The 27394-nt window shown below is 35.1% G+C and overlaps 4 protein-coding genes across 5 annotated transcripts; 1 reads left to right on the top strand and 3 right to left on the bottom strand.

The window, feature by feature from the left end:
• Positions 1–1729: 1729 nt before the first annotated feature.
• Positions 1730–4431, bottom strand: LOC124823091 (Selenoprotein, Rdx type). Its single transcript, XM_047295231.2, has 4 exons — positions 4121–4431; positions 3963–4039; positions 3109–3427; positions 1730–2064 (listed from the first exon to the last, which is right to left on the bottom strand). The coding sequence occupies exons 1-4, from the start codon at positions 4295–4297 to the stop codon at positions 1948–1950; spliced, it is 690 nt and encodes a 229-aa protein (XP_047151187.1). The 5' UTR covers positions 4298–4431; the 3' UTR covers positions 1730–1947.
• Positions 4432–11375: 6944 nt separating this feature from the next.
• On the bottom strand, positions 11376–14301 carry LOC124823094 (Mannose-binding lectin superfamily protein). Its single transcript, XM_047295234.2, has 7 exons — positions 14182–14301; positions 13807–14019; positions 13131–13595; positions 12795–13022; positions 12329–12697; positions 11989–12210; positions 11376–11811 (listed from the first exon to the last, which is right to left on the bottom strand). The coding sequence occupies exons 1-7, from the start codon at positions 14182–14184 to the stop codon at positions 11515–11517; spliced, it is 1797 nt and encodes a 598-aa protein (XP_047151190.1). The 5' UTR covers positions 14185–14301; the 3' UTR covers positions 11376–11514.
• A 4454-nt stretch (positions 14302–18755) lies between these two features.
• LOC124823092 (Pentatricopeptide repeat (PPR-like) superfamily protein) lies at positions 18756–21641 on the bottom strand. Its single transcript, XM_047295232.2, has one exon. The coding sequence runs from the start codon at positions 21591–21593 to the stop codon at positions 18912–18914; it is 2682 nt and encodes an 893-aa protein (XP_047151188.1). The 5' UTR covers positions 21594–21641; the 3' UTR covers positions 18756–18911.
• Positions 21642–21945: 304 nt separating this feature from the next.
• LOC124823089 (omega-3 fatty acid desaturase, endoplasmic reticulum) lies at positions 21946–26510 on the top strand. 2 transcript variants are annotated; one of them, XM_088091667.1, is made up of 10 exons: positions 21946–22000; positions 22098–22201; positions 24033–24388; positions 24479–24568; positions 24790–24856; positions 24988–25080; positions 25189–25374; positions 25499–25579; positions 25743–25880; positions 26144–26510. In XM_088091667.1, the coding sequence occupies exons 3-10, from the start codon at positions 24102–24104 to the stop codon at positions 26315–26317; spliced, it is 1116 nt and encodes a 371-aa protein (XP_087947793.1). In that variant the 5' UTR covers positions 21946–22000; positions 22098–22201; positions 24033–24101; the 3' UTR covers positions 26318–26510. The 2 variants fall into 2 exon arrangements, with proteins under 2 accessions (XP_087947793.1, XP_047151185.1); XM_047295229.2 differs by lacking the exon at positions 21946–22000 and having other exon boundaries at positions 22036–22201.
• The last annotated feature ends 884 nt before the right edge of the window (positions 26511–27394 follow it).

Genomic DNA, 27394 nt, shown 5'->3' with positions numbered 1-27394 from the left:
ATTTTCGGGCAGAATCTCAATTTGGTCCTTTTCTTTCTCGACGTCTCAATTGGGTCCCATTTTTGTGAAAATTGCAACAATTCGGCCCTTGCCGTTAAATTGAACCCAACGACGTCAGTGTCTTGTTGACGTGACACACTGGAATGAGTTTTTAATTGACGTGTAGGGGATACTCCGTCTGACGTGTATATTTATATTTTTTAAAAAACAAACAAATGGAAAGTAGGATTTTGGTGTTTTTGATGATGGTGCTAAAGACGGGAATGGTAGTCGCGGAGGTGGCGGCTGGGGAGAAACCCACTGACCCCGGCGGTGGTCATCGACGGAGTCTAATGGAAGCAGAGCTCTTACCTTTTTCCATGGCAGCTTTAATGGCATCCAAGAGATTCGTTCAACATGTTAATTAGGAATTGGGATTGGGAGAAGTTTGTCTTGACATTGTGGAGTTCTTGTAGGGTTCGTGCAAGGTTCAATCAATTTCACAAATTGGAGTATGAATTTGGGGATTTAGGTTTTAATTGAAATTGACGTTGACAGAGAGCATGCAGGTGTCGTCTTCGTCGAAGTTGTGGGAAGAGTGGAGGCCCCTTCGAACCTCACCTCCAACCTCGCCCCTGTTAGCTCCCTCGGAAACACCGCCGGCAAACCAACCTGTGACAGAAAAGCTCGGAAGCGGGCCTTACTCAAAGCGGGCCCAGGAGATGTTTTGGGACTCTTCAGCTTCTTCACGCTATCCTCCAACATGGCCAAAGCCCCCAAATCCTCTTTCCCACCCGACAGCACCAAATGCGGCTGTTGCGGAACCAAAGCCGACCCAAACCGCGATGGCGCGTGGTAAAGGGAAGTCGTTGTTCGCTTGCGATGGTTGTGCTGAGCCGAAAAGGGAGAAGCTAAAGAGGGCGAAGAAGAAGGAACGACAACGGGGGAGACAAAAGAAATGGGTTTGGCGGCGGAGTTGAAATTGGGACATGTGTCGCGCTTGAGGTGTTCGGAGGCAGTGCGTGAAGGGTTGGAGGCGAAGAAAACAGCGTCACAGAAGGTGCAACGGAGTTTCACTTTGGGGAGTCTCGTTTCAGTGTTGTGAGCCAGTAAGGGTTCCAGGTGTGTCCAGTACCATGCGCCTTTACCATTCTCCTAATTTTACAAAGTTTTTAATTTAAAAACTATCTTAATACACATCATTTATCCACGTCAAGCAAAAAAAGCAGTATAAATCAGTACAGTGTGCCACGTTTATCAGATATTGACACCGTTAGGCTCAATTTAACGGCAAGGGCCGAATTGTTGCAATTTTCACAAAAATGGGACCCAATTGAGACGCTGAGAAAGAAAAGGACCAAATTGAGATTCTGTCCGAAAATAGGGACCTCCGGAATGATTAAACCTATAAGTTATACAAACGACAGTTACTTAAGCGTAATTTCTTTGATATATTTTATATTGCTTAGTGTCTTCGTGTTCTTCTGATATACACGTGTACTTTACTCATTCGTGTTTGACATTGCTACTGTATCCAAACTCAGTCTAATCCATACATTACTATAAAGTATAGTGTTGCAAAATTTGCCTTATCCTACCATTCAATTTTGCTTAATTAAGTTTTTGGTATTTTAATTGGAAACCAAAACTAAAACAACCTACTTCTTTGGGAACAAAAACTTAATTAAATCTTCAATTTTGAACGTAGTATATGGATGTTATTGGAGCTGATGATAAAGAGATATCACAGTGAAAACAAATTACACAAACTATTACCTGAGGTAGCTTTTCCTTCAGCATTTACTTAGTTCTTTCAATACACAAAGTTTATGCAGCAGGATAAACATCTGGCAGAACCTTACAACATGATATTCCTAAGATATATGTATACCAACCTCTTACTTGACATTGCAATGTCAGGTGCAGTAACATTTTATGACAGTTCAAATTATGCCTCCACCAAAGACACTAAGACATCAATTCTGACACACCATTAACACGTATAGAATTTGTCATCTTTTTGGTAATCAAATCCTTCAACTCGATCTCTCCAGGAAACCTTCCCTCCTTCAGTTTAGAGAAAACCTTCAAGGGCAGAAGAGTTTTAAGGTATGAGTAAAAAATTCAAAAGCATTGAAGATGCCATATACTACGGTACCTTCCATCTAAGTAACTCTAGAGTCAGAAGAGGCAAGAGTATGATCAAATGATGGTTCAGATAAGAACTCTTAAAACAGAAAAGAAAAAAGGATAAGTTTATTTCCTATTAACTTAAAGTTCCACCCGTTTGGATATGTCCTATAAATGCTTTTTGAGAGTTCTCTACTGAAAGTATGAAGTTTATTTCAGTAGATAAACCCTCAAAATACTTATAGTTTTTATATCCAAACAAGATCTTAGTCCATTTCTTAGAACTACACAAATAAACTCTATACTAATTCTCACAAATTATATACCATAAAACACTGAATGCAAGAAACAAAATAATGTTACAAAGCCAAAATGCCCAATACTAAAGGAGTTGAATGTTGAATGCAAGGTGGGGAACCGTTCTCCCCAATCACCCAAAAAGTCATAGAGATATAACTGTGATCTGAAAGCAGAGGTTTTCAAACTACAAAAATCCATATAAAAATATCAATTGACCATCATGGATTTATTTGGCTCAAGGTAACAAAGATGTGCTACATTTTAGCTGGAATGGAGGATAGGCCCCAATTCCCCATACTCTACCCACTTTTTCACAATATCTTTCTGCAGATCTTAAACTAGTTTTAGTCTGTTCAAGACCATATAATTCAATAAATTCAATGATGAAATATAACCTTCGCAGAAAGTATGATAACCGAAAAGAATCAAAATAATACAGCCAAAGATAATGATGCTGCTTAACATATTGTATGATAGTAGCTAAAAATTCTCTAAGTGAGCCCCAAATTAACCAGAGAAATCCAGTGAAGTGGCAAAATATTGATCTAACAACTCACGTGGGATATCTACCCAATGGATTACACATGCTCACACAGTCACAAAGCATAACAAAACTTGAATAAAGATCACGAGCTCAACTATCAAATAAATGTGTACTAATAAATAAAAGAAAATAGAACGTGGAAGGAAGGTACCAACCAGTTCACCATTGAAGTAAATTTCAAATGCTCCAGAGCTCTGTAAGAATGACTGCAAGGCATTCCCAAGAAGCCAAGTACTAGCAATGGTTCCAAATTTATTAGCACGCAAGTTGAAATACCAAGGAGGAGGTGCAGCAAAACCCAATACTGGAAATATATGCTCCCCAGCAACAACCACTCCTATAACACCAATCTGAACAACTGGAACCAATTTGCTTAGCAGACGCTTTGGAAGCGATGGAGGATAATTAGCAAGAATAACCTCAGTTCCAGGAAAAGCAATATCCAACATATTCTTCATTGTCACTGCTGTTCCCCTACACACAAACAACACAGCCATCCATTTATAACAAATTCCCCATCCTAACCAACACTACCATATGCATGCAAATTGTAATGAACCAACTTTTGCCTATACATTTTCCTCAGGTAATGAAACGAAAGAAAATAGAGTGGACATAAAACAAAGACAACAATGGATTTTAGAAAAAAAAATCAAAATTATCTTTCTCATTTCTTTCCCCTGTACCAAACAATTAAAAATTCAAACTTTTCTTTTCTTTTCATTTTCTTTCAACTGTACCAACACAAAGGTTTAAGGAACACCGAACAAAAAGTTAAAGCAATGATTTGGAACAATACTCCCTTAAATCCCCAGCTAACCACTGATGTATGATATGATATACAACCCAGATAAGATTTCACAAGCTGGATGATATAACCAAAAACCTAAAGTCAAATAATCTTTCTAGGTCGATTCCCCCATAATCTCAAAAAGCGTTCCTTTTTTTTTTGTTGTAATTCTTCTCTCTATAGAAAAACCATCAACACCATAATATTAATAGCAAGTACCTGTAAGAACACGAAGAGCAGAAATTGATGTTGACAGTGTTGCCGAGACCCGAATTTGCAATACTGCTCGTGGTTTTCTGAGGAAACAAGAACAGAAGAGAGCCGTTAATGGGACATTAAAAAAATGATAAAGATGGGATTTTCATGAAAAAAATTACCTCGGGGGGTAACTCTATTGTAATCGGCTGATAATGGTGTTGGGGTGGGTGGTGCGGTGGATGGTGATGATGGTGGTGGTGGTGAGGTGGCGGTGGTGGTGGTGTGAAGAGCGAAAATAGGTCAGAACAGAAAAGAAAGAGAGGCAGACCAAGCAAGAGAAGCTGAGCACGATCCATAGGCAGTGAAGTTGGAAGATGGAAGGTTGAATTGGAATGGAAGAATGAAAATGATGCGAGTCTGAGAAGAGAAGTGTGTGGTGTGGTTTTCCACTGTGGCTTCAGAAACAAATCGCACACTCACAGCTTTACTTTAGTTTTGGAAACTTTATTGTTTAATTCCCGTTTTCATTTTCTTTAATCATCAAATGTTATTTATTCAATATATTTTTTTACTTAATTATTTTTAGTTCCAATGAATTATTTCACACATTTTATCATAAGTTTGGTTAAATTTTATATATTTTATCAATCGTTAGATGGTAAAAAAAAGTTTAAATATTTAATTGGTCCCTAAGTTAAATGGTTATTTTTAGTTTAGTATCCGATTTTAAAAGTGAAGACATTGGGTTCCTATGTTATGAAAATTGTATGATTTCAATTCTATCCGTTAAGTTGGTAGAAACAACGTTAAATATTAATTGATGTGGCAAATTACTTATCCAACGTGGCAAAAACACATTCTTTTAGCAAAGACATATGAAAATATCCTTTGATTAGAAAATCAAATACATACGTGTTTGTCCTAACATATTCATCTTGAAGAAGCTTAGCTAAAGGACTTGAGATGAAGGAGATGAGCTGAAGTGGGATGCCCTAAGTTCTTCATTCTAACACAGTGTGTGTGTTCTTCGTTGTTTGTTGTAATGAGGTGGGTGCCCTAAGTTAAGGTTGTTGTTGGTTTTCTGAAGTAGGTGCCCCAAGTTGAGGAACTATTCTTGTTCTCTTCTCTGTTTGGGGTTCGTTGTTGGGGATTGGGGTTGTTTTGTTGGTGTGGACGAAGCATTATTGTGTCGTTCCGCAAGGCAATGTCAATGAATCAGTGTTCGTCTTGCTCATGGGGAGCTCTCGTGGTGGTTCATATTGTTGTTGTATAGTATAGCAAAATGTTCTCTTGGTATTACCAAATGGATGTTTATGTGAAAGAGAAGTTGAAGATTGGTGGACACTAATAATAATGGGATTTCCTTCCCATTCTTTCTATAAAAAAGGAACCTTGATTTCTTTCTAAATCACTCCAAAAATTTATATTTTTTCTTCCCTTATATTTCTTAACTTTTGGTAGACTTGGTACCTAAATACGTCAATTAGTAATTTACTTTTTTTTCTTCTGAAAACTCACCTAGTGTATTGGTTTACTGTTTATTACTATTGTTTTGGTAGATAATAATATTCATAATGAGAAGTGCACAAGTATTTTTTTTTAAGTCATAACAATAAAGTACAAGATAAAGAAGTTCAATAGGTATAATTTGTAACATTCCAGATTATATAGAAGCATATAATATAGTAAGTCCACATTTATATAAAAGAGAACAGTTAGAGTAGATTCTAAAAAAAGTTTGTTAAGCTTACAATCATCCCAAAATGAGTTAGAATTTAAAACTTAAACATACTAGAGTATTTCAAAATAATAAGGACAACTAAGGGTCCTAACTAAGCTAAGCAGTAGCACCGTCGTCCTCCAAAGACTGCTCCAGAGGCACCTCATCTGCCTCTACTCACATCCAAGTGGATGATCATTGAAAAAGAAAAGCATACCCAAGCAAACACAAACACACAAGCAAGGGTGTGCTAGATATAAAAATCATATTACATGCAAGTAAAGACAGATACATTACACAAATATGACTTGTTGCACTTAAACTTGACTCGTCCGGACTTAGAATGATTGCCGAGCTATGGCGGGTTATGCACTCGTGGTGGCCTCTACTGCTTTGCAAAGTCATTGCCAATGGGTTTCACCCTACCACACTCACGAGGTTAGTCCGTTATCACTCACCTTGGGCCATACTGGAAGCACCCAAGACTAGGACCTCCTGCTACTCCTCACCACATGGATCAATCATCTCTACTTGAGAATGAAAGACCATTGGAGCGTCAGGAAAACCCCCAAGACTGAGCTACCATGCAAATCATTCTAAACACACTGAAAGGGCACCACCATGTATCCCCCCTTGAGGATCATGGAATTACGTCCAATACTAATATTTTCCACTTTAACACCAATCATTCTAAACACGCTACTTAAGAGACTGAACGCTACCTGAGACCGAAAGCTACTTAAGATAACAAACACTACTTAAGAGACCGAAAGCTACTTAAGAGAACAAACACTACTTAAGAGACTGAACGCTATCTGAGAGACCGAACGCTACTTAAGAGAACGATCGCTACTTAAGAGACTGAACGCTACATGAGACCGAACACTACTTAAGAGAACGAACGGTCATGAACTGGTAAGACTCAAAAGAGACCAACCCAGTTATGACCGAGAGCAGCACAAGACCGAACGGTCAACTGTAACGTTCTACATAATTCTGCAAAATTCTACATAATTGCGATCATAACCCAATATGACCATTTCTAACCATTTTTACTAACTTCTAACACCCTTAATTCTTGTTTTATACTTAATTAAACTTATCTAAATGATTCTAAACATTCCAACTACCATTCTAAAGTGATTAAAAGTCAATTTTAACTCTAAAACACCAATTTTCCCTAACTTAGGGACCCAAAACCCAATCTCACGGCTTTGCACCTAGTTTGATCAATTTAGTGACTCAAACAAGTCACATTACAGTGGCTAAGACTGCCCCAACAGCCCAGTTGCGCTTTAGACCTCAAATGCCCAAAATAACTACCTCACTTCCTCTCAAAGTGACCTAAAAACCACAAAACTCCAAATTTCTATCCCACCAAAAATATACCAGATTTCACACTTAAATCACTTCCAATTGGTCAATTATAGCAATTCAAACTCATCCAAATCAATTCCAAACAGTTCAACACAGTTTCCTGGATTTCACATATCAACACATACATTACAACATACTCAAAACGCAAAATACAACTTCAAACAGTGCACCAATTCAGAATCCAATATACATACACTTCATGCAAGCAATTTAAAGAAGTATTCTAGCTCCCCTTACCTTGGAGTAAAACCGCACAGCTCACTGAAATGCCCTAACGATACCTCTCATAGCGAGAACCCGAACAATGCCCTACAACCACCGAAATGGTGATGGAAACAGCTCGTAGAGCTAGAACTGAGTAGAAATGGAGGAAGGGAAAGCAAGAAAGCACATGCAACCGACAAGAACATACGTCTCCATTCAAGAACAATAAAGAGGAGGTTGCATGGAGGGACTTACCAACTTAGAATCCAAAACTGATCGGATGGTTTTGAAGCCCTCTACGTCGCGGACGTTTGAGCACCACCTAAAACGAAATCTACTGACTTAGTGAAAGGAGATTGAAGAGAGAAGGATGTGAGGTTGTAGAGAGAAGGCAGAGAAAAGAGGAACTGAGTTCTTAGAGAGAGAGTGGTGTGCTGGAGTTAATGGACCAGGAGGTTTGAAAAGCCCTTTTGTTTTAAGTCTGGTCCTATTAACTTAAGGCACCCTTTGGGCTCTATTTTCAGGTCCTCGCATAATTTCTTATTGTAAAAAATCAGGATGAAGGCAAATATGAGGAAGGACAACTGTCAGCAATTAGGGAAAAAAATCATTGATCAAAAGTAGAAAGAAATTAATTAAAATGCTTAGTAATGACAGATGCAGTTTTATCCAATGTCGTAGAGTGCAAAGGAGATTTAAGACATTTTCATTAAATTGCATAAGGTTAAGTAACTTATTCAAGGATATTCTTGAAGATAAAACTTTATACTCTTCAAATGAGTGAGTCCACATCAGGGACAGACCACATCAATAATCTAAATACATTATTTGCCTAACTTGTAATGAAAAATTTCAACATAGTTGAAAATTAACATTTAAAAGTTTCTACTGTAGAGTTTACTTGATTTGTATGATCAATTCATCATCAACATAACAAATAACAATATTGATGTGTACCTATACTTTAAGGATATTGTCGAAGCTATTCTTAAAGAAGAATCCAGGCGAAAGAACAAAGTAGATAGGACGGAAAATTCAAAGCAAGCAAAGGCTTCGACGATGACAAGAGGTAGATCAATAAAACGTGGATAAAGTGGGAGTTAAACCATAGTAGATAAAAATCTCAAAATAAGAAGCATCTTAAATGCTACCATTGTGACAAGAGATGGCATGTCAAGAAAGATTGTTGGTAGAGAAAGAATGGAGGAAAGAACTCTGAAAGCCTCAACCTTACAAGGTTGTGTTGCAAGTACCTTAGATGATGGAGAAATTACAGTGAGCGAAGCAGTGATCAATTTTGATGGTAAAGAGAAATTTTATGACAAGCGGATAATGAATTCAGGTGAAACTTGGCACATGACTCCATACAAAAACTAATTTCACACATATGAGCCTATCTTAGGGGGATGTGTGTTCATGGGGAATGGTCATGCATTGGAGATTGCTAGAGTTGGTATACTCAAAATAAAAATGTATGACGATATTGTTTGCACAATTCAAGGGGTATGACATGTGAAGAACTTAAAGAAGAATCTATTATTTATAGGGAAATTCGATGACCTCGGGTGCAAGATCCATGTTGAACGTGGAATCTTAAAGGTGGTGAAAGAGAATTTGGTAGTAAATAAAAGCAGAAAAGATCAAGGCAAACTTATTCATGCTTAAAGGAAATACATTGCAAGAAGCTAATGCAACGGTTGCATCGACAAGTCAAGAAGAAGCGGTACTGACATGACATCGTAGACTATGGCATATGTTAGAGCGAGGTCTGCAAGTCCTTGCGGAACGTAATATCTTACGTAGGCTTAAAGAGGTTAATTTTACCTTTTTGTGAGCATTGTGTGATCAACAAGTAACATAGATTGAAGTTTGCTAAAGTAACTATGAAAAATAAACACATTGTAATTGATTCATTCTAATGTATGGAAATCATCAGAACTATCACTCGGAGGAGCTAAATGTTTTGTATCATCCATTGATGATTACTTAGAAGATTGTGGGTGTACCCGATCAAGAAAGTCAGATGTATTTGTCTAGTTCAAAGAATTCAAAACACAAGTAGAACTTGAAACTAGAAAAAGAATATGTGGATGGAGACTTTCTAGCTTTTGACAAACAAGAGGGTATTATAAGACAATTTTTTGTTCCACATAACCCTCAATAGAATGGTGTAGTAGAAGGGATGAACATAACTATTCTAGAAAGAACAAGAGTTATGTTGCAAACTTCGAGAGTAGCCAAGTCTTTCTGGGCAGAAGCGGTTAAAATTGTCTGTTACTTGATAAATCGATCACTATCAACAATTATAAGTTTAAAGACACCGATGAAGATGTAGAATGGTAAGCCAATTGATTATTCTTCCTTACATGTAGTTGGTTGCCCTATGTACGTAATGTACAACTCCTAAGAAAGAATCAAACTGCCATAATCTAGCAAAAGTATATTCTTGGGTTGTGCTGACAATATGAAGGGATATAGCTTGTTGGATCCCACTTCCTACAAAGTTATTGTTAACCAGGATGTAGCCTTTGTAGAAAATGAACTGCAAAGCAAACAAATGACAACTTTAATATGGATAAAGTCGTAGTACAAATAGAGAAGAACCCTTCAAAATATTCTTTCGAGTCCGAGGAAGAGCACGAAGAACATGAGCCAAATGAGGTTGAGGATGAAGAACTTCGACGATCAATAAGAGAAAGAGTCAAACCATCTTGGCATTCACAATATGTGGTGACCAGTTATCACGTGTATTGTTTCCTAAGTGAAGAAGGAGAACCTTCAACTTTTCAAGAGGCTGTGAGTGATCCAAAAGCTTATTTGTGAATGGTTGCAATGCAAGAAGAAATGGAGGCTCTTCACAGAAACAAGACATGGAGGCTTGTTGAACTTCCAAAAGATAGGAAAGCCATTGGTTGCAAATGGGTCTATAAGATCAAGAGAGATAACAATGATCAAGTGGAATAATATCATGTTAGATTGGTGATAAAAGGATATGCTTAGAAAAAAGGCATTGGCTTTAATGAGATATTCTCATTAGTTGTTAGATTGACAACAATCAAAATTGTGCTAGCAATGTGTGTTGCATTTGATTTACATATGGAACAAGTGGATGTAAAAACTATTTTTCTTCATCGAGAACTTGAAGAAGAAATATATATGGTCCAACCAGAAGGCTTTAAAGAGCAAGAAAACTTGGTTTGCAAGTTAAACAAATCTCTGTACGATCTAAAGAAAGAGTTAAGGTGTTGGTATAAGAGATTTAATTCCTTCATCATTAGTCTTAGATACAACAGATTGAGTTCATATCATTATACTCATTACAATAGGTTTGATGAGAAGGATTTCATTATTTTGTTGTTGTATGTGGACGACATGTTGGGGGTAGGCCCCAACAAAGCTCGAATCCAAAAATTGAAGGCATAATTGTCTTAGGAGTTTGATATAAAGGACTTGGGATCAACACACAAGATTTTAGGGATGGAGATTCACCAAGACAAAAAAGATAGGAAGATTTGACTTTCTTAGAAGAATTACTTACTCAAGATCTTGAGACATTTCAACATGCAAGATTGCAAGCCAATTTCTACCTCACTTCCTTAGTCATCCTCAAGTATGAGTCCTAGTAGTGAAGCGAAAAAGATGAAGATATCTCGAGTAGCATATGCATTAACAATAGGAAATCTTATGTATGTCATGATTTGTACAAGACCGAACATTGCACAAGTAGTAGGAGTAATTAGTAGGTTCATGGAAAATCTGAGCAAAAATCATTGAAGCATCAGAGTATTAGTAGGTGTTGCATTATGTTTCATAGGATCGAAATCAGTTGCAAGGCTATGTCGACTCAGATTTTGCAAGTGATATCGAAAAAAAAAAGATCTACTACAAGATATGTGTTTACACTTGTAAGAGGTGTAGTAAGTGTTATCCATATTTCTCTTGCTCCTTTATATTGCTTTAAACATAGGAAAAGTTCTCCTTAAATTTGTAGAGAATGAAGTTGTAAGTTTTCACTAGTAAAATTTCCATTTTTTCCATTTTTGTCTATCGGTATTATTTTCTCATTTTTATTTTAGTTGAGTGCTTTGCGTTTTGTCTCATACCTAACCGTTTCAAGCATACAAGCATTGATGTTATCAATAATCCGCTTATACAACTTTCCTTAACGTGTTATTATTGCGTCAAATTTTCAAACTCTAATCACATCAAGATTTCAAACTCTCCTCAATACTAGTCCAAATGCTAAGTTGTTGTTTTGGTGAGAGGTAGTGATCAAAATAGCTTGAAGAGTAAGGACCTAGAAGTTTTATTGCTTCCTAGCCAGTGCTGCATGTGGACTCCAATGGCATCTAAGTACAAGCTGCTCCTACCATGAAAACCCAGCACCTTGCCCTCTGTAGTGGTCGAGGTGAAGAATTTCCCAACTTCTTCACCAAATGGACCATACTGCCCACGACTAGTGTAAAAAGTCAGTGACTTTATGATTTTATGTTGCTGATCATCCTTAGTGATTGACCCGTAATAGCCAGAAATGCAAGTCAGTACTTCATGTGGATGCTCCAATTGTATCTGAAATCACAACAAGTTAAGCTTCATTATGTTTAAGAATGTTCATGTCGTGAACACTTTGCATTTGTGCTTTGCAGCATTTACCATGGGGAGTTCTTTAGCTTAATATTGGTTTAAGGAAGTAAGAAAGACAGTGAAACGTGCTTAGATTAAGAAAGTGGAAGCTCATAATCATACCCTATGCATGGTGTCTCCTCCATTACCACCATGTTTTACAGACCACACAGATTGTCTGTTTCTGTCGTACTCCATTTGGATAGAACATATTCCTTCTGATACTTTTGTCAAATAAATTTGCTTAATCCCAGAAAAGACTCCATCATCCCAGGGTCTACCTCCATCCCCACCCCATGGCCCTGGTCCACATGGAGCTGGTTCTTTCATCACACCACAAGAAACCTAAGAAAGGTATGACCAAAGTGAAAGGTACAATCCATAAAAGGAGATTGAAAATGTTCTTAAATATGCCTTCAGTATCTTCTGAATTCTAAAAGTTGTTGCCAATAAAAGGCCATACCTCTTCAGCTGCTGATGACTTAGCAAGAACTAGTTTGCTAGGCCATTGAGCATTGCCTTCATCTCCAATACTTGTTTCTCTAGGGTTTATTTCCTTGGGAAGGGTTGCCACAGGCACTGTTACTTTCCCTTCTACAACATGTACCCCAAAAGCATCTAGGAACAAACCTTTTCTCCCATGAATGCCAACAATTTTACCTTCTTTCACTTTTGTGGTGAAAGAATTTCCTTGTTCATCCCCATAAGGTCCATACTTTCTCTTATTGGTGTGGAAAGTCAGTGACCTTACAATAACAGGCCCCATGTACATCAAAGGATCACAGTAGCCAGATACATGTGTCAGGACTTCATAAGGAAAATCAAAGACTACCTGCAAAATGATGTCGCAAAGATTATAAATTAGTCTGGTTTTCCTTGTTTGTGAAATAGAGTAGTAAGCTAAGTTTGCCTGTTTGTTCTTGGTTCACCTTTTCAGTTTTGAATCCTCCTGTTCCACCTTGTTTGGATCCCCATATGGCTTCCCCATGATAATCATACAAAACTCTAATCCATACAATTCCAACGTTGCGTGACAAGTTGATTTGCCTGATTCCTGTGTAGCTTCCATCATCAAAAACATGTCCACCAATGCCACCCCAAGGTCCATATGTGACCACACCTCCAACCTTTGGGATTGACTCTTTCACACGAGCCATCTGAAAGAAGATAGGATAAAAGATTCATCTGGGGCAATTTGAGAACTAGAAAAGAAAGTTAAGGAACACTTTAAATGACAGAGAACTCATCAATACAGGCTCTCTCACCTTTTCTTTGTGTTCGGTATTTTTGGATTCTTGGACAAAAGAATATTTTCCGGGGACATTCTTTGCTAAATTCTCATTGAAATGATCTTTTTGTTTCAGAGCAAGAACAATATCGTAGTGTTCGTTCACAGTTCCTTGTATCACAGAATAACCAAAATTCTCAGAGAACTGAGTAATGGGGCTCTGGGAATGAGCCAAAGGCTTTGATGGATTTGGTTGTTTCAGGGACTTCAGATAGACTCCAATGGCATCTATGTACCAACCACACCTGCCATGGAATCCAACAATTTTCGCACCAGTCAATGGGACTGAAAAATATGTTCCTTGTTCAACACCAAATGGTCCGTAAGTTTTCTTGTTACTCTCAAAACTCAGTGACCGAACTAAGTTTGGCCCCAGGTGATTGAAACTGCCACAGTATCCATGGATTTTGGTTAGGATCTCATTTGGATAATCAAACTTCACCTGCAACACAGTCACCAGTAGTTAGCTATTTTATGCTCAAATTTAACTAATACCAGCTTCTAACTAGGGCCTTAACATGATATTACTCTTTTTATCACTCAAGTATTGACCTATAGCTAGTTTTTATTTCTCACAAGAAGAAAAACGTTTTCACCCAATAATCTCTCTTTCTAATGTATCATATTCTGAAGTGCCAATATGGAACCTTTACCTTGTCAGTTTTACGGCCTCCACTTCCACCATGTTTCTCTGACCAAATGGAGCTTCCTTTCTTATCATATTCAATCTGGATGGAGTCAATGCCTGCTCCATGAACTATCACCAATTGCCTTACTCCTGAGTATACCCCGTCGTCCCAAAGAGATCCTCCCTTGCCTCCCCATGGTCCAACTGACTGAGGTTTCTTTGTGGAATCCTCAGAACTCTGCACACAAAAACATCATGCAAAGGTGGTAAGAAAAGAGGGTAAAAACATACATTTGTTGAAAATAAACTGAGGTATCTAAGCATTTAGTCCTGTTTAACATAAACATCTATGAGTTTTGTCATATGTAATGTAACATAAGTAGTTGTATGCATGTACTACCATGTTCTACTTGGGGGATAATGATGTTTGACTTTGGACTAGGAAAACTGATATTGTTAATGTGAGTGCAGTTAAGGGGAGGCATAGGAAGAATTTATGGAGGAAGAGATTGAGTTTTTGGTAGGGGACTTTGTCTATAAAAATAATATAGATGAAGAACTATGTAGACAAAGCTAATTTTAGTTGCACTATGGAGGGAAAGCAATAAAAGGCAGGGAATCAACTTCCCTACATCTATCAGTACCTTGTTTTTGTTAAACAATTCTTGCACTTTTTTAAGACACATGATAGGTATTTTAGGAGAGACTGAACAATCATTTTATTTCTCATTTATTGAGAAAATAGAAAGGAACATATCCTCTTATGCTAAATTCGAGTTTTGGAATTTAGTCAGCAGCACTTAGACTTTATTAGTGGTTTGGTGCCATGAGTGGTAGAGATTTCTTGGAATCTGATTTCTGATGATCATATCATATTCTACACCCTCTTATATTTCTTTATTTAATCATTTTTAGCTATGTTCTTTGTATTAAAATTTTACACCGTACTTACTCATAATGTGCTTCTTATAAACAATTCGAGGAAGAATCTAATACTCTTTTGTGGATGCTTGCTCATGCCACACTTTGTGTTCTCTACCAATCTTTTCCCAGATTGAATTTTCTGGCCCCAATCATTAGTTTATAAAGCATGTTTGAATGAGAATCTATTACTTATAGCTATTGAGGAACATGAAAAGACTACAATTATTGGCTTTATAATATATTTATTATATCTTCTTGGACATACTTACAAATCTTTGTTCTGGAACATCACCAATTCATGTATCGTATCCAAATGGGGTTCTACATAACAGATTATACGGCAAAGGGCCTCTTTTGTGATTTTCTCATTTTCCTCCTAAACCAACCTCTGTAATACACCAGAACAATATTTTAATGCCTTGAAACATGAGAATAGAACCTCTAAAACATGGATGGTCGAATAAGACGCATTGCTTCATTTTTGTTGGGTGTTTTGCTACTAATTTCATTTAAAAATTACTTTATTTATGTAAGTTATTTCGTTATCTTTTTACATGAACTTTTTTGGGTTTTTAAGTGATTGGCTGAGAAATCTTTTTTTTTTTCTAATTCTGCCTTATACTTATTTCTTGTTTATTAGTTGTGTCTCGTAAATATGATCTTACCAACAAGATTCCTTTGACTATGAAGTAAAGAAACTCCAAAGAAAACAAATTTTCTCTTAATGATATTTTCTTGAGTGTTAAGTGGCCAATCTTTCATCAACTTGCTTAATTATGATTTATCTCAAATGTAACTAAATTGATGATTATCATAAGTGTAGTATACTGCTTCTGATCTAAGAAAGAAATTGAAAATTTTGAAACCATTTATTGAGTAGCTCTATCGAAGGAATGTAGTTGCTCATTCCAATCCTTGGTGGAGTCATGACAAATGTCTTGAAATTTAAGGCAGTCATACTCATATAATAAACATTGACAAAAAAAATATAAGTATGCAGATGGATGATTTATTTTTAAATTTTAGGAAATGTAATTGTTTTAATTGAATATTTTAATTTATAGAATGTTTTTCAATTATCTGTATATTATATTCATTATTAAATTCACATTTCAAGTAAATCAAATAAGATCAACAATATACATAGAGAGAGAGTTCAATCTCTTCCAAAAACAACAATGTAGAAATAGAAATGGGTCACAGTGCACACTTTGTCATCTCGTATTTTGTACATAGAAATAGTTAAATAATAGTTGTAAGATCTCTTCTCTGAAACGTCAGGCTTAGCTTCTAATATGTCTAACCTAGGATCAATGGAAATTTGTTAACACTCTATTTGTTTTTGTGGATCCACTATTTGTGCATGTGTTCAACGATGGATGTGCGACTAAGAAGTGCATTTGTTTCAAGTTATTTGCAGCTAATTTAGCAGAGTTAACTTGAAGAGAATGCTTATATCCATCCATGCATATTGGAAGAAATAGGTAGAGATGTATGGTATAGGATGCATTGAATATAACCTTGGCTTTTATTTGAAACTAGTACTGTCCAGATATACATGAAGATGACTCTCATTGCATGAATAGTGAGATTTCTTGCTGAACAGTGGAGATTTTCCTGCACATCACAGCCTTTGACCACAAATGGGGTAGATGGTTGTATAAAAAGGCCATCAATGTGATCATTGGGAGAATAGGTGTTGCCTTCAATACACAACTTTAAAAAGAGTTGTTTGAAAGTCTCGTGGTGTTTTTTTGTGGAGTAGAAGGAATTCTGCTATTGAAGAGGTCTCGTGGTGTTGTTTGTGGAGGAGAAGGCAACGAGTGTTCACAGTCCACACACAAGCTTTTTTAGTTGAGAAACATGCTTCTTGAGGTGACAAACGTTGCATTTACCAAATATTTATTCATTCGTACGCTGCCGGTTTGATGCTGGGAAAGTTTAAAATCGATTTTGGTCGAAAGCAAATCAATTCTTCCCTATTTACATGAAAATGAAAAGGATGAAGTACTTGAAAAACATTAGAAGAGGAGGAAGTTGAATAATGTTAATGGAAAAAAATATTTCGCAACTTTTTTATATAGCACGTAGTAGCGTTTTATGATTTCCTTTTAAATGTTTAGACGTTCTACCTAATAAAAGATAGTTTCAAGAAATATGTTTTTGTAGTGCTATTAAGGATGTACACAACAGAGTTTATAAAAACTTCCTTTATTTAATAGTAATCGTTGTTTAGCTCGAAAAGTTCAGCGTTTAGAAATAAAAACTCAACTGCAAGTTTTGTAAGAGAAGCGTTTAGGCAAGAGAGGAAATAATTGCTCAAAATATTTTATACTGGTTCACTCCAACTGAGTTACGTGTAATTTTCTCCGGAGAAAATTTCACTATCATCTCCACAAGATTACACGGAGTATTCGCATCATTCTTAGTTTTCAGAGTCAGCGAGTAACTTCTTGTTATCCTAGACTTGGATGAGTATTTTCACCACTCCTGGTCTCCATTATTAATGAATAACCACATGTTACCCTAGACTTGGAGGAGTATTCGCACCACTTCTAGTACTAAGCAACCTTGCCAGATTTTCTTTAACTCAAATGAGTTCAATAAGTGTTTTAACTCTCTTGAGAATTGCAATCAAAGATTGCTTACAAGAGAAATATTAGTTGCATTTATAGGATCAACATGGACCGATAGTCTATGTTCGCATTGGAGTAATACTTACCTTAAAATATAATAACCATAATAACAAACTTTCGATATTAGTTATAATATGTGCATATTACCCAAATAGATATAGGTTTGGATTACTTTATAACAAAGATAATTAATGAATTATATTGGGTTGTGTCTCTAATATGTTTATTGGGCCTTAAATTCTCAACTATACCTCCACCTATAATAAATCAAATTATATATTGTATTTTGTAATGGTTAGTTAGGATAAATGAACTTATACTACTCATTTAAATCTTCAAGGTTTATACCTCCAACTACAATAAATCAAATTATATATTGTATTTTATATCGACTAGTGAGAATAAATGAACTAATACTACTTATTTAAATCTCCAAATTTGTAACTCCGATTACGATAGATCAAATTATACATTATATTTTGTAGTAGCTAAAAACGGAATAAATGGCTAATATTATTTATCTAAATCTCCAATATATACATCTATAGCTACAATAATTAAAGTATGTATTATTATATTTGTACATTGAATTTTTAATCGAAATTGATTCCGTAAAACATGTAGAACTTTCACATTGGAAAGTTAGTGCACAAATAATAACCACACAAGTAGTATTTTTATATTGGAAATTTACTGTCACAATATTCATTCAAATACAAATATATGTAAAGTATCCGGATTTACTTCCAAAACAAATCACATTTATACGGATATACGTATTATTTCTGGAATTACTTTTAAGTATGTAGAACTAATTAATTTTTATGTACCAAGAAAAAACTATTTGATTTTTTATTCTCATAATATATATCATTATTATTTTTTACACAATTGTATAATAAAATAAAATTTAAAGAAATATGTAAATAACTTATATATATTTTCATAATAAAATTATTATATAAATTTACAAAAAATAAAATATTTATTTTAAACTTTAATTATATTTTCAAAAGTATAAGTTTATATAATAAATATATTATATTTTTAAAAAATGCATAGTTACAAAATACTAGTGATGTACATTTCTCTTGCAAATTTACAAGGCAGGGGAATTTTATTCCAGTATACATATAATTCTTTTAGATCATTCCCTGCATTGAAAAGTGGTATGACAGAAATATCAACTACATTATTTTCCATTTCTCCTCAAATTCCAAGTCTATTTTTTTTTTATCTTACATGTTTTCTTGAAGAAACTGAAGTATCATCTTCACTTATGTCTATGTACTCATGATCCACCACCCTCTAAAATAAAACTGCTCTAGTATCAGCTACCTAATCTGTGGGAGCCCCTTATAATCGGGTTGCAATTTGCATTTGAATTGAAAGAATACAAGTACAAATAATAATCTCGGCCTAAATTGACACGTGGTGTCAATTGATGTTGTCCCTTTATTTTGTTCATGTAGATATCATTAAAAGATCCATGTACATCAAGAATAATTAAAACAGCATGACAGATTTACATATTTCTGAATCCATTAATTCTCTTTCAGGTCTATTTGTTCTACCAATAATCGTTACAAGAACAATGACCATCTTTAAAATGGTGTAAACAATTTGAATCGCTTAAATATATTTCACATCCATATGCCAAAGATATGTATTTAGCTGTGTCATGGCAGTCCTTACACATTCTCAAATTCTTTACTATCCGTAAAATTTGAGGTGTGTGATGAGAACCTATTAATGCAAACGCAATCGCAAGCTTTTCACTATGTACACTACCAATATCTTCCTTCTCCTCTTCCTCAATGCAAAGCCCATGGTCAGAAATATGTGCCTTGACATTTACACCTACCCGTTTTAGCCAAGCATGGAGCTTGTCCAAATATGGTTTTGACTGATCACCAACAACAAAAGTATGGACCATGTTATTCATTTCAATCCAGCTTTGCCCAACCAGAAACTTTTCTTTCTCCAGCTTTGTCATTTTTGGAGCTTCCCTAGACTTCCCACATAAAGTATATGCCTGTGAAAGTAAATGCTGAGTTATAATATTTTCAGGATCCAACTCAAGCAGACGTTCTCCTGCAATGATTGCCATTCCGAAATTCTTATGAATTCTGCAGGCAGTCAGAAAGGCGGTCCATACAGAAAAATTTGGTTCAACGGGCAAGTTCAGAATAAACTTCAATGCTTCGGCAAGCTTACCCGAACGACCAAGCAAATAGACCATAGCGGAATAATGTTCCAGATCAAGTCTGATCTTAAAGTCTTCACTCATGTTGGAGAAAGCATGTTTTCCCTCATCCACCATTCCAGCATGACTATAAGCTGAGATAATACTTGCAAGAGTAACTCTATTTGGATGGAGTCTATCATCCTTCTTCATCTGATCAAAAAGATCAAGTGCAGACTCTGAACAGCCGTGTAAAACATAACCTGAAAGCAGAGAGTTCCAACTGATGATATCTTTTGGGGATAATCCATCAAATACTTTTCTGGAGTACATTATATTTCCTGACTTAGCATAATTATCAATGAATGTATTTGATACATAAAGTTCAGACACTAAATTTCTACGTATTGCACAACAATGAATTTCTTTCACTTTCTTAGCAGCCACTAGGTTTGCACAGGCAGGAAGGATGGTAAGCACTGTAACTAAGTTGGGAGCCATATTGGAGAACTGCATCCGCCGAAACATCTGCAATGCCTTTTCCTTTTGTCCACTCTGCAAGAAACCAGAAATTAAAGAATTCCATGATGCTACATTTGGTTTAATATTCCCATCTTTCTCAATTCTTTGAAAAAGATCCAATGCCTCGTCCTCGGCACCATTCTGCATAAATCCTGTGATCATTACATTCCATGTCACGACGTTAGGTGGTGAATCAGACTCCTGCATTTTCAGAAATAACTCGTGAGCTTTGCCACAGAAACCAGCTTGGCAATACCCTCCAATAATGGAGTTCCAAGAATATACATCTCTCTTTAACATCACATAAAAAATGCGTTGAGCAGCTTCCAGATTGCCACCTTTGGCATACATATCAATCAGTGAATTACCAATTAGCATATCATCAACCAAACCTGTCTTAACAGCTATAGAATGGAGTTCTGATCCCATACTTAGTGATTTTACTGACGCACACGCCGACACTGCACTAGCAATTGTAATACTGTTGGGCTCAACCCCCACTATAAACATCTCCCTCAACAAATCTAAAGCATCATTTATCCTTCCCTTTTGAGTAAACCCAGAAATCAAAGAAGTCCAAGTATATACATCTGGAGTAATCCTAAAACTCTCCATCTTCCTCATTAAATCAATTGCAATCTCACAATGCCCCAACTGACTATAACTGGCGATCAAAATGTTCCAAGTTACCAATCCTGGTTCAATCCCTTCCTCCTGCATTGCATCAAAATACTTCCGAGCTTGTTCGATCTCACCCTTCTGACAATATCCAGTTATTATCACATTCCAGGAAACATAGCTCCTCTCATCCATTCTCCTAAAAAGCTTCTCTGCATAACTCATCTCCCCACACTTAGCATACACAGCCAGAATTGAATTGATCACGCGCAAAGAAGAGCACCTTCCTCTACGGATCACCATAGAATGGATCAACCTCCCAGCTTCAAAATCCCTGCACTTTCCGCAAGCTTTCAAAATCTTTGGTAGCAAAAAATCATCAGGCAAAACCCCATTTCGCATCATATCATAAAAAAGCTCCACAACTTCCCCCCACTTAAGGTCTCTGGAGCAAGCACCAATCATAGCAGACCAAGTGAACAAATTCCTTTCACGCATTTCATCAAATACTTTCCGTGCTTCCTCCAAGAGCCCACATTTAGCATACATGCTGACCAACTTGGTCTCCACAAAAGGGTCCAGCTTTCTCACCAACCCAACCCTGGCATGCAACTCCCTACCCACCCAAATGCAGTCTCTGTCAATACAAGCCTGAAGCAAGTTAATGAAGGTCATGGGTCTCACCTTGGACCCTTGTTGGGCCAAGGAGTCAAGAATTGCCACAGCCTCACTCAGCTGACCATTGACACATAGTTGATTCAACTGGGTATCTATGAATTTTGGGTGTGACAAATTGATTGTGGAGACACTGTTGGAGCTTGCAAGGACCCTTGTCGAGCCCTGCCACTCTAAGTGGGTGGCACTGTGAGAAGGTATTAACAGAGAAGGCCATGGTTTACTATGTAGAATAATAAGGTTCTTCTCCATCGTGTTCTTTGTTTGCCACGGTTCCCAAATGCCCTTATCTCCTTTGGGCTTCACACAAATATGTGGAGATGACTTTACCACATAACATTAGATAAGATATATCTTTGTTTTTGCTTTAAATAAATAAATAGTTTTTAAATATATAAATACATTTTATATGCATATAAATTATAATCAACAAACAACCGATACATATTATATATTTTGTTAATTCTTCAAAAATATTGGAATTTATTTTAAAAGTATTCAACTTTCTTGTGAATACTTCTAAATATTTTGATCCTTATTTATATGAACAAATACCGATTCTTTTTGTGTTTGGATCCAAAAATGATGCTCCAAATTTAGTAAACTTTCATACCATTTGTCCAATTCAGAAATTAGAACCAAACACTTTTTAAGTAGTGGTTTGTTTCTTTACTCATTGTGAATTAGGTTTGTGTCTTTACTCATCGCGAATCACATTGTTCTTTCTCACAATAGGTTTCTTTTCTATTTCACCAGTGAATTTCTGTATGTTCTAACGAGGCTGGTGTTGGGTGGAACTGAAACCTATCTTCTGTTAAAGGCTCTCTTTTGATATGTTCCAAGATTGGTGAACCCCTTTTGTAAGTTATTTTCTTATCATCCTATTTTTCACTTTGTTCCGATCTGTTGTGGACTTTTTCTATTATTAATCGGCTGGTTCATACATCAAATTTCCTATCAGTGATTATGAACATGATTCATCAAATCAGGATTTTTCTTGTTTTGTTGAAGAGATTCAATAATTTGGTTTATAAACAGATCAGAATATGGAAATGTTGTCACACTACTTATACGAAAATGATTAGAAAGTTGAATATATTGTTTGATGCAAACACTGAATTGTTTTTTTGTTTTTGTTTTTAATTTACTTCATACATAAGTCGATGACTATTGCAAATATGAACATCTAAGATATATGTTTCTTTTAATGTGGGTACAAAGATATGTTCTGTGATCTCTTATTCAAACACTACAGATTGTCATTTTTAGGTATGAAAAATGAGTTCTGTTTTGTAAATAAATTTCACAATAAACTAAGGGTATAAAATAATTAACAATTAATGTATTTTAATTCATAAAAAATATTTTTTAATTGTACAAAACGTCAATTATAGTGTATATATATATATATATATATATATATATATATATATATATATATATAATTGTTTGTAATTAATTGTCATCTAACAAAAATCTTTGAAAAAGAAGACCAACTATTATTTTTAATTTAATTTATATACCATAACAATAACTTAGAAATAATGAAGCCCAAAACAACCAGTGAAGGGTGATAACATTGAAGATTTCAATTGATGTTTGCTAATAGGAGTTAAACTATATAAATGAATTTACAATCATTTATTTAACTTTTACGAACAAACATTAATTGAAATATGTTGGTGACAATTAAATACAGATAACTATATCTATATATATTATTTTTCAACAAATTAAACTAGATTTCCTTGTATTGTTAGTTGAATATAAAAAAATGTCATTTTTAAAATTTCTATATTTCTCATAGAACTAGTTTTTCATAAACTAAATTATAAAGAAATATCATACATATTTTTAAAGTTTTAATTTTTACTTTTATATGAGTTAATTTTACTTGAAAATAATTTAATTTAATTTTTCTCTCATTCGGCAAAATAAACTCCTTAGTATTACTATAATACCCAAAAAAAAAAACAATTACAAATGAAAAAAGTACCACGATGATTTCAAAACTATTTATGATTTTTTTTAAAATTTTACATGTTGCTGAACACATTATATTTGTAAAGTTGCATAAAGTATTAAAATAGTCCTTAAATGCTAAACTGATAGTTAGAAATTAATTTAAGACAAATCTCAAATCTTATGTGAAATAATAAGATCCAAATAGGTTGAATGAGTGAAATTGAAAATAATAATAAAAAAAAGTGATATCATATATATAATGTTTGACTGGTAGTGAACATTCACACTTAATGAATTTTTTATTATGTGCATGTGACATTCAAATGGAGCATTAATTACGTGAAACACACATTAATAATGTTCATTGAATCTTCCATTCCTGGTAATAAATTCAAAGAGTGGGATTAATTGCGTAGAATAAATAAGTTTGATCCAAAATAAAAAGAAGAAAAGAAATATTTGCATATGAGAAACACAAACAATGACAGAATGTATGATCTGTGTTTTTCTAGAACTATCCGCCTTGGTTTGTGAGTTGTTATAGGCAAAGCAACGTAAAACGTAAATAGTGGAGAAGCAAATGAAGTAAAAGTAGAATGTTTGAGTGTTATTATATTATTATTATTATTATTATTACTACTGTTACAACCTGCGGTTATAGAAATGAACTACCCCCATAAGTAAATTTTTCAAAGATTTATGCTTGTTGGTTTTTTTTGACTACAGAGCATAAAGCCACTACCCCACTCACCCACCACACATCCCTGAATCCGAGAACCACTGAACCTAGCAGCAATGGTTAAAGACACAGAGCCTTTAGCCTATGCTGCAAATGGGCACCCCAAAGATTTTGACCCTAGTGCTCCTCCACCGTTCAAGATTGCTGAGATAAGAGCAGCCATACCAGAACATTGCTGGGTCAAGAACCCTTGGAGATCTCTCAGTTATGTTCTCAGGGATGTGTTGGTTATTGCTGCATTGGCGGCGGCAGCAATTCGCTTCGACAACTGGTTTATCTGGCTTCTCTATTGGCCTATTCAGGGAACAATGTTCTGGGCGATATTTGTGCTTGGACATGATTGGTAATGTCTTGCTTTTGTTTTCAGTCTCGCGCATTGTTTAGGATGTTTCTGTTTTCTGTATGGTAAAGTTTTTCTTTCTGCATTCAACAGTGGCCATGGAAGCTTTTCAAACAGCTCTTTTCTGAACAACCTCGTCGGACACATCTTGCATTCCTCAATTCTTGTTCCATATCATGGATGGTTGGTTCCTGGCATCTCTTTTTCTTTTTCATTTGTCCTTCGATTGGAAGTTCTTTTGGATTTTATAGCATGTTTTGAAAATCCATTTGAGTAAAACTTACATCTGGGATTTGAAGGTTTTACTTCTATCAACTTCTGAGTGAACCTGAAAAATCACATCTGAGCTGTGTAACCGAACACTTTTGACAACCAAATTGATTTTGTTCCCATGGATTTTGCAGGAGAGTTAGTCACAGAACTCACCATCAAAACCATGGACACATTGAGAAGGACGAGTCATGGGTGCCAGTATGTTATTAATTGCCTCTATAGTGATTCAATTGTTACATATATTTTGTAGTCCCAATAAAAAGGGTACCTTTATTATACTTCACGAGGCTGTTCTTGAACATGGTTTTCTTTATCTGTCACTGTCTTAGTTAACAGAGAAGATTTACAAGAATCTAGACTACATGACAAGACTTGCTAGATTCACTGTGCCATTTCCATTGTTTGCCTATCCAATTTATTTGGTGAGTCCTTTTTTTACCAGGAACCGAGACAACAATACATTGTTATTATTCTAAATACACAGTTCAAAGTAAGTAATGAGTTTTGTTTGTGATGGAAACACATTTCAGTTTGGAAGAAGCCCCGGAAAGGAAGGGTCTCACTTCAATCCCTACAGCAATCTGTTCCCACCCAATGAGAGAAAAGGAATAGCAATTTCAACACTGTGTTGGCTTATCATGTTTTCTCTGCTTATCTATCTATCCTTCATCATTAGTCCACTTCTGTTGCTCAAGGTCTATGGCATTCCATATTGGGTAAATCACCACTCCTACACTGTTACTTCTTTTTTCCTCTTCTTTTTTTTAACTCTGCAATTGAAAATTTGAAATAGTTTACTACTTCTTCTCCATTAACTATACAATTATTTGAGCATAGCAGATATTTGTCATGTGGCTGGACTTTGTAACATACTTGCATCACCATGGTCACCCCAAGAAACTACCTTGGTACCGCGGCCAGGTAACAAATTCAGTTCATCCCGTTGCATCCTTTAACTTCTTATATTATTGAAACTAGTTATAGATGTTTAGTTTAGCCGTACCAGAAATTAGGTGAGGTAAGTGGTAACTTGTTGGTTTTTGAGGCAGCAATAACACAGTCTGTGGTGTTCTGAATTGGACAGGAATGGAGTTATTTAAGAGGAGGTCTTACAACTGTGGATCGTGACTATGGCTGGATCAACAACCTTCACCATGACATTGGAACTCACGTTATCCATCATCTCTTCCCTCAAATCCCTCACTATAACCTTGTTCAAGCGGTACACTTTTTATTCACCCCAAAAACCATAAACACTATTCAATTGCTACTTTTGTTTTATCTCCTGTTACACACTCTTTTCCATGTAACCTTTCCCTTGTTTTTAAAGCATTTTTTTGCACCCACTTGCATTTTTATAATGAGAAAGTGAGTATTATTATTTGAACTTGGTTTTGACGTTGAGGGCAGAAGTAGTAAATGAGTTATGAGTATTTGAATGTTTATTATCAGAGTTGTGAGATGTGTGTTTTGAAATGAGTGCAGACAAAGGCAGCAAAAGGAGTTCTTGGAGAGTATTACCGTGAGCCAGAGAGATCTGCACCAATTCCATTTCATCTAATAAAGTATTTGGTGCAGAGCATGAGAGAAGACCACTTTGTGAGTGACACTGGAGACGTTGTTTATTATCAGACTGATCCTCACTTGCACCAAGACTGACTTCAAATTTTGGTCCATCTATTGTTTTCTAGCTACTCAACTTACTTCTTTCTTCGATGTTACATTTTGGAGTTTAACGTTTTCTGAACAACTTGCATAGAGAGAGACAGGATTATAGAGTGGGGCTCAATGGAATAATACTATTTCAAATTAGTGTGGTAATAAATATTGAACTGTCAGTTTTCATTTCTCACCTTTCCCACCATTTTCACAGACCCTTCACATGGGAGCATTATATATTTTCAGTGCATTGTGTAAACTTTCTAAACCAAAATATATAAACTCACTGTCCACGTTACTCTTTTATTATTCATCTTTTATTTATAGATTATGATATATTAATAAATTTTTTTTAACAACTTTTTTAAAATAAATCGTTATTATTTTATTGATTTATATATTTAAAACTGATTTGTACATTTGAAACTGATCAATTATGAGTTAGCAATTATTGTAAAAAAATTATTAAAAAAATTGTTAAAAAATTTCTTTTTTTTTATTTTACTACATTCTAGTAGATAAACTTCTAAACAAAATTCAACTAATTCATAGTTTTATACTTTTTTAAATTTTAAATTAGCCATGAATTAAATAAAATATTATTTTTCATTTTTAAGTGGTTCTTAGAAACAATTTAAAAGTTTTTTAAACAACTATAATGCAACTAGATCCAAAATAGTTATTTCAACAACCCCTTATTCTATTGACTAACTAGGAAAAGTTTCTCCAATGGATTCAGTTACTTTGAAAGTAAGCAGGATCTAGTTTTGGAACACTATAAACCCTTTGATTAAATTAATGTTTTAAACTGTGCCGTGTGATTATTTTTTTTTTGTAATAAAAATAATAATAAATGGATGAAATAGTTATTTAGACTTGTTAATTGTTTTGCTTAGCTTGTACATTTTATTTGAGAATGAAAATATTTTTTAGTTCCGAAAAAAAAAAAGAAATAGAGATATTAAATTGAGTTTTAACATGTAAACTAAGTCGGTTCACAACAAATTTTAGCTAAATTGGATTAGAAAAAATATTTTTTTAAATGTAGGACAAATTAGGTTCAATTTACTTAATTCG

The sequence above is a fragment of the Vigna umbellata genome, chromosome 1 (assembly GCF_029865625.1).
Source record: "Vigna umbellata cultivar VRB3 chromosome 1, Vumbellata_1.0, whole genome shotgun sequence".
Taxonomy (NCBI): Eukaryota; Viridiplantae; Streptophyta; class Magnoliopsida; order Fabales; family Fabaceae; genus Vigna; species Vigna umbellata.
Note: the sequence above shows the minus strand (reverse complement) of the source record. Positions and strands in the feature narration are given on the sequence as shown.

Bases quoted from the DNA above. Each gene is read 5' to 3' on its own strand.
- LOC124823091 (XM_047295231.2), bottom strand. From the start codon at position 4,297: ATGGATCGTGCTCAGCTTCTCTTGCTTGGTCTGCCTCTCTTTCTTTTC. The intron at 4,040-4,120 runs GTAATTTTTTTC...TTGTTTCCTCAG, and splicing joins CAATAGAGTTACCCCCCGAG to AAAACCACGAGCAGTATTGC. The intron at 3,428-3,962 runs GTACTTGCTATT...GTTTGTGTGTAG, and splicing joins TGCTCTTCGTGTTCTTACAG to GGGAACAGCAGTGACAATGA.
- LOC124823094 (XM_047295234.2), bottom strand. The intron at 13,023-13,130 runs GTGAGAGAGCCT...ATCTTCTTTCAG, and splicing joins ATACCGAACACAAAGAAAAG to ATGGCTCGTGTGAAAGAGTC. The intron at 12,698-12,794 runs GTGAACCAAGAA...ATCATTTTGCAG, and splicing joins GAGGATTCAAAACTGAAAAG to GTAGTCTTTGATTTTCCTTA.
- LOC124823092 (XM_047295232.2), bottom strand. From the start codon at position 21,593: ATGGAGAAGAACCTTATTATTCTACATAGTAAACCATGGCCTTCTCTG.
- LOC124823089 (XM_088091667.1), top strand. From the start codon at position 24,102: ATGGTTAAAGACACAGAGCCTTTAGCCTATGCTGCAAATGGGCACCCC. The intron at 24,389-24,478 runs GTAATGTCTTGC...TGCATTCAACAG, and splicing joins TTTGTGCTTGGACATGATTG to TGGCCATGGAAGCTTTTCAA. The intron at 24,569-24,789 runs GTTGGTTCCTGG...TGGATTTTGCAG, and splicing joins CTTGTTCCATATCATGGATG to GAGAGTTAGTCACAGAACTC.